This window comes from Fulmarus glacialis, unplaced genomic scaffold, assembly GCF_000690835.1.
Source record: "Fulmarus glacialis isolate BGI_N327 unplaced genomic scaffold, ASM69083v1 scaffold35417, whole genome shotgun sequence".
NCBI classification, from domain to species: Eukaryota; Metazoa; Chordata; class Aves; order Procellariiformes; family Procellariidae; genus Fulmarus; species Fulmarus glacialis.
Genome location: NW_009224421.1, coordinates 1 through 12845, shown reverse-complemented (window position 1 = coordinate 12845; position 12845 = coordinate 1). Strand labels below are relative to the sequence as shown.

Sequence of the window (12845 nt, the reverse complement as noted above, 5' to 3'; positions counted from 1 at the left end):
CTATGATTCTATGATTCTATGATTACTATTTTAACTGAAATACAAGGTCAGGAAGCTAGAAATCTCTCCAGAAGCATAACTCAGCAATAGCTCATCTCAAACACAAATATCAGGATAACTAGAAAATTAATGTCAAGTTTTCTACTTTCAAAATTTTCTGCCATTGGAGGCAGAAATCTTGTCCAATTGCTTCCCAAGAACATAACATTGAGGCCCCCAAGCCCATGGCTTAAATGTTGTCTGATGCTCAGTGCTGCATGACCTCAAGTCAATACAAGCAGCAAATGCCTTCCTGACTGTAACACATGGTCATGTCACACCTCAACTCATTTTCTTTTCTGACAAAACAAAAACACTCAACCTGAAAACCCAGAGTCTGAACATTCCACACATTCAAATAAATATTCCTACAAAGAAGAAAAGAAAAACCCCTCTTGCCCTTTCTGGAGGCAGAGTTATGTATAAGCAGCACCATTAAGGAGATAAACACTTAACACCTGAAATTTCTGCAGACCTAGTGACTCAACAGCCCAAGTGTCATTTAGTTCAAAACAACAGTATAAAGCATGCATTTGCCTGAATTGTTTGATTATATCTTAAAAATTATGAAATGAAGAACAGTGATCCTTTTCTCCCACCCCATCTCATAGAGGGATACAGTAAGACTTACAAAGCCAAGTTATCTATAATAAAAAAATCAGAAATTTATATATAAACCAAACAAAGTATATGGTCCACATCAATGTAAATGTATTATTTGCACTGAACTATTTATACTGCCTGCCAACAGCAAGTTGTCAAATTTTCAATCCATAATACAAATGCCGAATTTATAGAGAGATGTTTCCAAGAAACATTCTCCAAAATTAACAGATATTTCGAAGAAAGCACCAAGTAATCAACTGGGATCACTCATATGAAGTATAGAATTGCTTGGGACACATATTAACAGGTATACTTAGATCCAACAAATGTGATCCCAAAATGAAATTCAACAATACCTACCACTCACCACCTTCACTACCCATTACCACAGTGGATGTGGAGCACAGTCTTACACAAAAGGAGGAGATCCCTTAAAAATGGAGGGGAAAAATCTCCTCTTCTCCCTGGTTTTGATTTTTGGGTCTAGCAAGTAACCAGAGAAAGTCAGTGACTTCATATACTCTTCAACAGCATTTAGTAGGGGTTTCAATGTGTATGTTAGTTATGCAAAATAGTGTGTTCACAAAATAACACTTACCTAAAACGTAGATCTCTGCCTGCACAGTTTTGGGAGCTGGTATCCCGCTTACTCATCAATGAAGAAGTTGATTGCTCTGGCCAAAATTTGAAGTAGAATTAGGCCAAACACATTACAGAATTTAGTCTTATCCCCTTGTTTAACCATCCAGTGTACTCTGTAGACAGTAGATGATAATTAAGCACAAATTATCTACTGTCGGAGTGAAATAAAGTAAGCTTGTTGAAGAGCAAGTATATGCCTGTGAGCATACAGCAGGAGTAAACATGATGAGACAGGAGAACAGAGTTGCCAAGAGAGAGCTCACTGAAGGAAGAGCCAGAACTAGCCAGCTGCTCCCACTTGCAGCCTCAAAGAACCTTCACAGGGAGTTTCACAGACAGCTACAAGAAAGCAAATGTATATAGTCACTTGCAAGCATTAATACCCACTTTCAGAATACCACAGTTAAAAATTAGAATAATTTAAGCATATATGGTATGATAAACTATCACCAAATTCTGTTTTGATAAAATAATTTGCTAGTCTTCAGAATAAGAAGGATGAAAGGATTGAAAACTGCAAGCGTATGTGGAAGAAGAGTGCCTGCTTCTTTAAGGGTATCTGGTCAAGGACCTTTTCAATGCAAAAAAGGGACAAGAGGAGGAAACCATAAATAAGAACATAAAGGGACACAAAACTGATGGAAAAATGATAAGAGAGGCAATGTATGTGGGAGTGTGAGAATGTTTACTCCAGCAAGGTTATCTGAGCACATCCTATATTGGGATAATAAGGAGAAGGAAGGAGACAAACACACAGATATAAAACCTGACCAATTAGCATTAACAAAAACAATAACCAGAAACAAAAAAACCAAAACCTGGTCATTTACACTAATTGTTGGGCTATCAAGAAACTGCAGGGTATATTGCTTTTGGCTGGGATAGAGTTAATTTTCTTCATAGTAGCTCATATGGTGCTATGTTCTGGATTTGTGACCAAAACAATGTTGATAACACATCCATGTTTTAGTTACTGCTGAGCAGTGCTTCCACAGTGTCAAGGCCTTCTCTTTCACACTGCCCCACCAGCAAATAGCCTGGGGGTGCACAAGAAGTTGGGAGGCAACACAGCTGGGACAGCTGACCCCGACTGACCGAAGAGACGTCCCATACCATATGGCGTCGTGCTCAGCTGGGGGAAAAGAAGAAGGAAGGGGGGATGGCATTTGGAGTTATGGAGTCTGTCTTCCCAAGTAAGCGTTATGCATGATGAAACCCTGCTTTCCTGGAAATGGCTAAACACCTGCCTGCCAATGGGAAGTAGTGAATGAATTCCATATTTTGCTTTGCTTCCACGTACAGCTTTTGCAGCGAGTGGCTGCATGGGCCTGAGCTGCCTACTGGGGTCAACCCACAACACAGGCAAAATGGGACTTTGCAAGTGAAAAAGATGGAAATCTCAGGAACCAGCATGTTGGAGGGGGTGGGTGGAAATACGCCAACTGATGAGGCAATGTGCAGAGCAAGGGGGAGCAGGGAGGAACAAAGGGGGAGTAGACAGAAAGGCATATAAAAGGGGTCAGCCAATACGCTCGTCACCGCAGTCTGTCCTATCTTCTTCTAAAGTCCTCTCTTCACTCTCTCTACATAACCTCCCTCTCTATCCTGTGTGTCTATGTGCTGCAAGGACTAGGTGCCAGCTACAGGGGGGAACAGCATGATTGGGATTGGTGCCAGCTACTGGAGTCAGATCAGGGGTGTAGGTGCCCCAGGGCTGTGGTGTCAGTTACTGGAACAAGTGCGGGGGTCCCAGCCACTGGGGTGGGAACAGTGCATGTCCCAAAAATCAACTACCGGGGAGGGGCGGCGGTGGCATGAGTGAGGCAAGTGCAGGGCTTGGTGCTGGCAGCTGGACCTGGTGCTAGCTGATGGGGGGGCAAATGCCTGTGTTTTCCCCAAACCAGGTGTGCGTTTGCTGTCAAACGTGAAGTTGGATGAGCCAGTGAGTACAAGGGCCTGGATCAGTGATGGGGTATTAGGCAGGCGAAGGGTCTGTGCTTATATCCAGAGGGACCCGTGACTATGGGATGCCTGTGGGACAAGAGCGTGAGTGCTGTTTGGTAGTGAGCACTGACCTAGACGAGCCAGCGAATAGGGGACCCATGGGGCGGGTAAGAGAGCCAGGATCTAAGCAGGGGTACTAGGCCAACAGTGCCAGTACTGGAGGGATCTACAAATGTCTATGTGCTTGTGAACCTAGAGAGCATTGTGTGTGTGCCTGCACTAGCGACCTTCTGTCTCTGCCAGATGAAGAAGGGGATGTAGCTGCCTGTGCTTGTTTTACATGGGTCCTGTATGTAGATGCAGTTGAAGGCACGGCTTGTCTGTGGCAGCCTGTGACCAACCATGTCAGTGCCATGTATGTGTCTGTATGTGTCTCTGGGACACAAGCTCAGCTTCACTGCTGGTGGAACCTGCAAGAGGGAAAGCAGTAGCTACATCCCTCAGCTCAGGGCGTACACATCCCTGGCACCCAGGTACCAGAGGCTGGGCTCCAGTAGCTGCGCAGGAGGAGTCATAGGCCAGAGCTGCTGGAGGTGGTGGCCACTCCTAACATCCCACGCATTAGGAAAACAAAGCGTTGGAGACAAACTGGATGGTCTTACAGTTATTTTGTAGCCCCACCAGTGGCTCCTAACTCTGTTTTGTCTTGGTAGCTTAAGCCACAACAAAAATTTCCTGGCATAAAACAATTGGTTCATCATATGGAACCAGCTAGGGCTGTTAATGAGAAGTATTTCTTCTCATTATTGGTGTTAAGGAGCAGCAAGAACGAGGCTGCTCCAGGAGTGAGGAGTCAGGACCAGAGGGTTGCCACAATTCAGGCTAGGCAGCACCCCTACAGCTGGGGCACAGGCCCGCAGAACCTAAACCAGGCAAGCAGAACCCGGTGGCGAGAGCAACAGCTCCCATCTGAAGCCAATCCAGGAAATCCAAACATCAATTCAGGAATAGGGCTGGGCCCAGGCCCACCTACAACATAGCTATGGGGAGTACAGGATGCCACAGCCTGAGCTGAAATAGGACCTGTGGGCCCATGGACTGGGAGTGGGTCAGGGTCCCTGGTGAGGCTGCTTAGGGCCATTAAGGCCCAATACTGCCCTCAGGGCTCTGACAACTGGATTCACAGCTGACAGCAGGTTTAAACCTGAATAAGTATTATTTTTCCCTCTAATGTATGTGTCATCTGGATGGCACAGCTGAGCTGTATCCTTCTGCTGTATTTAGGTGGGAAGGGTAAGAAAGCACTGGGGCTGGAGAGACTTCACCTCTGTTGGTCTGTCTAGCCTCCTCCCCTCCAGAATATGAAATGGACATCTCACTGCATAGTCTTGACCTGTACCAGCATTACTGCCACTTCTATTTATTTTTATTAAAAAAAAAACCCACAACACATTTTCTTGCAATTATAACTTCTGATCTCTTTTTAAAAATAGCAATCATAGAGTCTACATAGCTGAGAGGACATTATTACTAGTTCTTATGCTATGCCAGAAAAAGCCATTTCCACCAGGTTACAGAGAACACATTTTTCAAAGGAGAAAATCCAAAGATTTCAAAGTCTACTTTCATAGTGCATACTGTATCGCACTCTTGACAGTTTTTCCCCTGTCCTCAGGAGAAAACCCATGAATATTTACTACATACCTGTTACCATGCAATTGATGTAACCTGGTGTACCGCTATTTTCATCTTACAGAGATTTTTTGGGTAACTGCAGTTGCCCATGAAAACTAACAGGATTTTGAAGATGCTTTCTGGTTAGTCTGATAGAAATGGTGGAAGAAGGTAAAGAAGCATAACATTCCCAGGCCACTGCCTCTTCTTCAGCCTTCTCTTGACCATTTGCATCTGCAAGAACAGAAAGATTAATTGCTCCCTTAACCTCGATGCCCCTTGGAAAAAAAAAAAAACCACAACACCCAAAACCAACACTTCTGACCACAACAAGAGTTACTATCTAGCAGAAACTCCCAGTCCCATTTGATAGCAGACTCACTCATTTCTAAAATAAGTTTCACAAGATATTCAAAACACTGTGGAACACCAAAGGCTCTATGGAACATGGCTGGATAACAAATACAATCACACATGGAACAAGGAGGAAAAGACCTCAGAAGATAACCAGGAGTAGAAGCAGGGGCAGTTCTCCTGTCAGCGAGACTTAGTCATGCTCTTGGCTGCTCACCATCAGAGCCTAGACGCAATCTCACCATGTCTGACACCATGACGACACAGGTTTTACAATGCTTTCCATCTGGAAAGGGGAAAAAATGTGATCCACAGATAACTTGCCCTTTATTTCACACCAATTGCTGTGTTCACACATGTCCTCATATGATATTCATTCTGTACGTAGATAGAGACTTTCACTGCCCACATTAACCAGGTAATTCAGACTGTTTATTTCATCCTCTCAGGCCAGGAGCTAAACACATCAGTTCAAGCACTAAAAGAATTACTGAGGTATGTTGGAGCAAGATACAACCAGGTACAGACAGACACTGCTAAGACACTGCATGTACATCCTGTTACATGCTGGCAGCCACAGGAAGCTCCTCTGCCTCAGACACATTTCTGCTGCACAGCATTCAGCAGCATCAAGTCCATATACATCACCACTGGAACGAAGTCAATCCAGTACCACTTCAGGAGGGCTGTGCTTACCTGCCCAGGCAAATACCAATCTGTCAACCCTCCAGAGGGCTCTCCTGCTTCATGGAGGTAGACAGCTTGCTCGGAGATCCCTTAACCTGGAGCTGCATTGTCTAATACTGAATACACCCAGCAGCAGCTCCAGAGGTCAATTCTACCTCTATGTTGACAAGAAAAAAAAAAAAAATTACGTTGCCTTCCCCACAGCCCAAAGCATCCCAAAAGCTCATACAAATTTCAGTTTTGCTCCCCGTAACGCTCAGATATGCCAGCTCCCCAGTGTTGTGTCTTTCATAGCATGTAACTGTTCACAAAAATGGCCTTCTGGATGAGGACATATTTTGAATAATTTCATAAATATGGAAATAACGTCCATCCGATGGCTGCATCTAACAGCGTATCACATGAGAGTACTCCAGCACTCATGAAAGTTTTCAGACTTCATGGAAAAGGCTTCAGGTTGGAAAATGACCAAGATCCCAAAACGTTCAGGCAAGTGCCGGAATAAAATACTGAAGCGAAACATCCTCATGGAGCAAGATAAAGTGGACAATTCTTTTACTTACAATATCTGTAAAGAGAAAAAAACCCACAAATCCAGTTTAAAGCTGGAAAAATACTTTAAAATTACATCTTCTATAGAACGCCACCATAAGAATACAGTGCTTCTACCAATTCTGACAGAAGGATGACTAGACATATCATCCTGTAATATTTAAGTCCTTGAGGGTCTACGAAGCATTACTAAAGAAAGACTTTCTATGAAAGCTGATACCAAAAAAGAAACATATAATGTATAGGCCTATAATGCTATACCCGTGGTTTAAATCTTCCTTGGGAAATTCTTAGCATCTGCACTAAACCATAACACACAGATGTTCTCAGGAAAAGCATAGAGAGTTACCAAAATAGGACATAAAACCCTGCACAGGCTTCTGCTAGAAAGAACGTATCGTTTCTATGGTTAGAAATGCTAGCTCTATAAAAAGCATTTTGGTATTAGAATCAATTTGGTGCTGAACTAAGAAAGCATCTGAGGAAAAAAAAAAAACAAAAACCAAACATGTCAGTAAATCCCAGTTCATCTGCTAGAAACTAGGGGCTTTGTTTTAAGACTTTCAAAACAAATAATAGCTCAAAATAATAATAAAAAATAGTAACTTCAAAACAAAGACAACAAGTAGAAACCCATGTTTAGTCAGTCTGAGTATTCAACTTGATACTTACAAAAGGCCCTGGCTTAATTTTTTTTTTTAACGTTTTTTACATTAAATGCCTAAGGCCTGAAGCTTACTGCCTAAAATAGAAATATTAAAAGTCCTCAGGTACAATAAAAATAGTCAAGTTTCAAACAGACAAAACAGATATGCTGTTCTGCTGAGACTACAAGTATGGCAAACATCCCTCCTTAACTGGAGTTTGCAAGCAGAGCTGTTGAACTTACTGCACAATGCTTTTGTGGGATTGACCTGCTGTCCAGCAAGCAGCTGCTGCAGCTTCTTGATGTCTATGCGTGCCTCAGCCATGCTTTCCAGATCTCTGTCTTGAGCAGAACTTTGACATCCATCCTCTGATGCTAAAAGCATAAGAACACAACACTTAGTCAAAATCAGAAGGAGTTTCAACACCTATAAGGACACACCTGAAAACCACTGAACAGCTGGTACTCAAATGGGTTGTTTTTCAGAAACAGCAGCACACGGAAGAGGAAGCCCAGCTTTCCTACAAAGTTGTCAAGGATACTGGAAGAGATTCCCCCCACAAACATGAAACAGCCATTGTCCGCTTTTCTTTTTAAGGTTCCATTTGAAGACTTCAAAGTACTTTATGCTATTTTGTAAGGACTAACAGAAGGCAAGTACTGTTATCAGCATCACGCTTAAGTAATGAGATCAGACAGACAGAAAAGGCAACAAACAGGGAAACTTACCCCAGGGAGGATTTCCCAAGTCTTTAAAATGTGTTGTTACAGATACTAAGTCAGTTTCTATTTTCAAGTTCATTTCTCCACTCAAGTTTGCTTCAATCATCTGCAATACAATCAATCTCAATTTTAGGCAAGCCACTTTTGCACTGCAGAATTACAAAAGAATAAAGTGCAGCTTTGTTCAAACACAAGCTTCCAGAAGCACTTCACTGCCTTCACAGCTCAACTGTACTTTTTGAATGTGGTTTGAACATTTGAATGTTCAGCTACATTTTCATCATTCCTGTGTGAATTATCCTAGACCAACCTCCCTGGAATTACGAAAATAAAGAAATTCAATTGCTCTCCAGTACTTTTAGAACAAGCACTGGTTTTGGGAAGTTCATGTGCTGAGGAAACAGCTTTAGAAATAAGAGACAGAAGCTGGAGAAATGCAAGGTTTCCTGCATTTCCATCCAGCTTTTCAACAAACAGAAAGGCACCTACACAGTCCACATGACACACACAGAAAATGGGATGCACCAAAAGCTGACCTGCAGTTGCAGTGTTGCTTTCCAAGTCTTAAAAACAGACAACAGCTGCACCAGAGCAGGACTTTGAACTGCTAGAAATCCTGGAAAAGTGCTGAAAGCTTTCAAATTCCATCCTGACAGTGTCCAACCAGAAGGAGACTATATATGATCTTACACAAATCCCAATCAGATCAGAAGATTCCTAAAGCACATCTAATCATTTCTGTGATTAGAAGAATTCTCAATAATTTTAAAAGAGGCTCATATCATGACCAGAATCTCCTACAGAATGGGAGATGCTCACAGATGAATGCTCCCAAGCAATGGCCAAGTACTATTTGAAAGAGTTTATAAGCCCTTTTTGCAGCACTGATCTTGACCAGTTTTACTACCAGGATGCATCAAGCACAAATATTTAATTGTGGCACTTGATGGTTTTATTCTTTAATAACAGGAAAGCATATAGAGGATGCCTATAGTCTGCCTCCCCCCTTAGAGCTATCAAAGCTATTGCACAGAGATTTATTTATTTTCCTGCTTTGGAGCAGGAGGTAAGGAACTTAGGAAGGTAGGTATGCCCAGTGTTGATATGCTACCTCTTCTGAGTGTTGCTGAACACCAAAGTTCAATCCCATCATACAGCTATCCTGTGCGAGAAGAGATCCTCAACTGTGGGAACAAAGCAGTTACACACTGTGCGTAGTTGTGTGTAAGCACTTCCACTGAGGACATGGGGGAAGGAAGGAAGGAAAGAGAAAAAATAGAAACCCCAAAAGACTGTCAAAGGAGAAGAGTTTGAAGTGCTTACTCTTGTATTTGCAGGATGACTGCCATTTGCAAAATTGCCAGAAACCCATGGTAATCTCTCAACTCTTCCAAGCCTTGGAAGACTGAGGCTGTCCCAGTTTCAGGATTCTCAGTTTACAGAAAATTTTCCATTTATCAAAATTGGTATGAACAGCCCCAAAACCAAACTGTTCCAAAGCTCTATGCTTACTTACTAACTTTCATGTCAGTCAATTCTGGTGACTGTGAGCAACAACAACAAAAAAAGACCAAACCCCTTTTCAGGCCAGCTGCAGAGGGCTTCTTTCAATGGAAGGCCCACCAGCACTCCAGAAAGCCAGGGTGGACTGGAAACACACCATATCAGAGTCTAAAGCATAGGCTGCTAGTAGGATTTCCTTTAAATCCTACCTCAAGTTTACCTAAAGTTCATTCACACAGACACCTAACACAAAACTCACTTAATAGGCATTTCTTTAACGAAGTCACCTGGAAAGTCTCCAACTAGCTTCCTGAAGGACCGCAATATCTTATCAGCTATAAAAAGCGGCTTGTAGCAACACAATGCCATGTTCTTTCAAGGATTCAATACAAAGAGCACCAATTCCTGGGAAGCTCAGGACAAGCTCTTCAGTGTAAATCCTAAAATAAATCCCATCACCCTCTTCAGCCCTTACACAGTCTTCAGGTGCCTTTAGTTCAATGTCTGACCCATCCCAAAATAAGATATAACATGGGGGCACCAGTTTGGGCAACAGGGAAACACGTCCAAGATAAAATAAGGTCTGTAGGACACACACCTGAAGTGCCTTAACTTACAATGGAATTGCTGAGATTCTTCATTCTCTCCACAACACACTTCATTGTTTTCAGCACTGGTAGGTAAATACTGACCTAGAAAGACATAAGAACTGCATTCGCACAAATATTTCATGCGTGACTGGGATGTGATGGATTTATTTCTCCCTTCAATTCTACCTTATTTTGGACTCAGTTACCTATTGAGTGCAGGGAGTACAGTATTTAACTGAAATCAGCAAATGACTCAGGAACAGAGGAACTCTCTCCCATAATACCCACAGGCCATCGTTCTAGCAATTGCTTCAGACATACTATCCCAAGTCTGTGTTCAAAATAAAGCAGTGACAGGTTTTTGCAGACCAGATTCTCACATGAACCACATCTGTGTTACTGAGCAGATAATAGTTACTATAGCCAAAAAGGAAAGAACATGATTCCCATGGTACTGTAATCATTTCTGGAATTGCATCAGTGTAAATCTGAAACAACAGAACAAACTACATCAAGTTTCTCCTGAGTTATATGTCTTCAGAATTAAATACGCTTAGCTATGGAGGTAACAGACATCCATAACCTCAAATATGAGCGCATTTGCACACAGACCTTTCCTTGCAATCCTGCTAAAAGTCAAAAAGGATATAGAGAGGATATATAAAAATCAGGATGAAACACATATATCTAACTCTGCCAGTTAGGCCATGAATTTCAGAAAGAACAGATTATTTGGGCCACTTGGTACCTAAACAGCTGAAACAGTATAAACCTGTGTGGTTTGGAGGCGCTCCTGCTTAAAGCCATGCAAGTCTTTTGCTCCTACCCTTCTTCCACCCTGAATATCACAGCAACAACTGGTAACCACCCGCCCTGTTTTTACAGGCTCTGGACTCTCTTGTCAAGATGGAAGCCATGTCCCATCCCTCTCCAAACCTCTAGCCTCCAGCCTTCCCTCTTTCCTTTCACCTCCTCTCCAAAACCCACCGGTAGTATACTCCGCAGCAACAGCATTCCACTTGCAACCTCCCCTTTCCGTAGGGAATATAAAAACAGAGGCTTACATCAAAGTCTGGCACACTGGGCTCTCTGAAGTCATTCCATAATCTTCTGGGAATAACCCCCACAGGAATGTCATGTGTCACAATCCTACTGCTGCTTGATAAGGATGGCTTGAGGGAGAGAGAGGATGCTCTTGCAGTTAAAAACAGGGCTTGAATTCTGAATTCAAATTTTTCAGACCCACTCTGGGAAATACTACAACTGAGTGCCCCAGACATCCAGTTCCAGTTTTCCATAGGTTCCTATCAGTCTGCTAGAAAGTGGACTTCCCTTTTGAATAAGGAAGAGGTTGTGAGGTATCAGTCACTAGTACCTATAAGCTATACTCAGAGCCGAAGAGGTGAATCAGTGAAGAGGTGTTAACAACAAAAAAAAAAAAAAATCAGAAGACAGCAGTTTGAAATGGAATGGCAGAACAATTAAAAGCAAAACAAAGAGCCGAACACTACACTGAAACGTACTTCACCTAATGGTTTCAATGAGAAGACAATAATCCACAGAATATTTAGAGAATGAAGGAATGGAGACATTAGAAAAAGGTGTTTCAATCACATAGCTTTCATTCTTCTTCCACCTCTTCCTTGCCTTTTGGAAAATACAAAGCTGGTTCTGTGTGCTACCAACCATGATGGCAGGAAAGGCTAGTGAAATGGAATATGGCATGATTTTTCTTTATTTAGTTTTCTAGAATTACACCAACGACTACCAAAGCTTCTATTTGATCTTAGGAAAAGCACTTAATTTTTAAAAGCTTTTTCTTAATAATGAAGATAAAAGCATAGTTGCACTTACTAGCTCCACAGCAACTCTGAGACAGGGACAGTGTTTATTAGTCAACTTGATCTTCACTGCCTTAGCACTCTGGGCAGTTTTTAATGCTCGCGACAGGTTCTCAGGCACCAACTCTAAATAGATTTCATTGTGCTCTGCAGCTACTCCTTCCATCTGAAATTCATCAAAGAAATTCCCCTACAATTTTTGGAAGTTGGGAAATAAAATAAAGCAAATGAAAAAAGATAAAAGACAGAGGGACAAGTTTTACCTATCAGACCTTAAGCTCAGAACTGCATGTGTACAACAGGAAGCTTTCCTCTGCCTGGCATCACCTGCAAGACAGGCTGCATAAGCAAGAAGGCCCATTGCTTCAGGCTAAACCTAGTAATTTCAGATCCGCCCCTAGCACCTATCAGTCCTCAAAACAAGGGGTATGACGGGCAAGTTACGCTTTCCTGTTTCTAGTTTTGGGCAGGCCCTTGTGGCCCAGCACACACTGAAGCTTTACACTGAAGTGACAACCAAGGTAAAGGGGATGTCTAGCCAGAAACACCAGGCTTGTGCAACTAAAAGGCCATCCTGCAAGACAGAGTGCCTTCAGTGACTAGACAGGCCTTGAGAGACCTGGCACATCTCAGGTGAGGACTACGTGCACAAGAAACCCACTGCATACACTAGACCCAACTGCATGCTCTGGTTTTCAACGACAACACGGTTACCAAACTTCCGCGGGCTTACCTGGCACAGCTCACACCACATACTGACACCTCCATTTGCTACTTTATCGGAGAGGATGAAATACAGCTTGCTGACAGTAAGGCGCAGGGTGCAAGTCTTGGCTAACTTGGCGATTGTGTTAATTACACCTGGGGAGGGAAAGGGACGTTACAGCGGCAACCACTTCACACACCTCGTCCCAGGGGGACAGCCTCCAAAAACGCAGCTCACGCTGCTGCAGAAACTCCCAAACACCTCTGGGCGAAAGAAAGCGCCTCACGCTGCCTCCCCCCTGGGAAAGGCCTCTGGGCCCGCGGTCTGGGCCTTACGGC

At 42.9% G+C, this 12845-nt stretch overlaps 1 protein-coding gene across 1 annotated transcript; it reads right to left on the bottom strand.

Moving 5' to 3' along the window:
• Window positions 1-6190: 6190 nt before the first annotated feature.
• Window positions 6191-12662, bottom strand: HUS1 (HUS1 checkpoint homolog (S. pombe); the record flags this gene model as incomplete). Its single annotated transcript, XM_009582144.1, has 7 exons — window positions 6191-6514; window positions 7388-7519; window positions 7874-7973; window positions 9988-10062; window positions 11025-11132; window positions 11815-11991; window positions 12535-12662. Coding segments are annotated over 7 exons (803 nt in total), but the record flags the coding sequence as incomplete, so codon positions are not given.
• Between the last annotated feature and the right edge of the window lie 183 nt (window positions 12663-12845).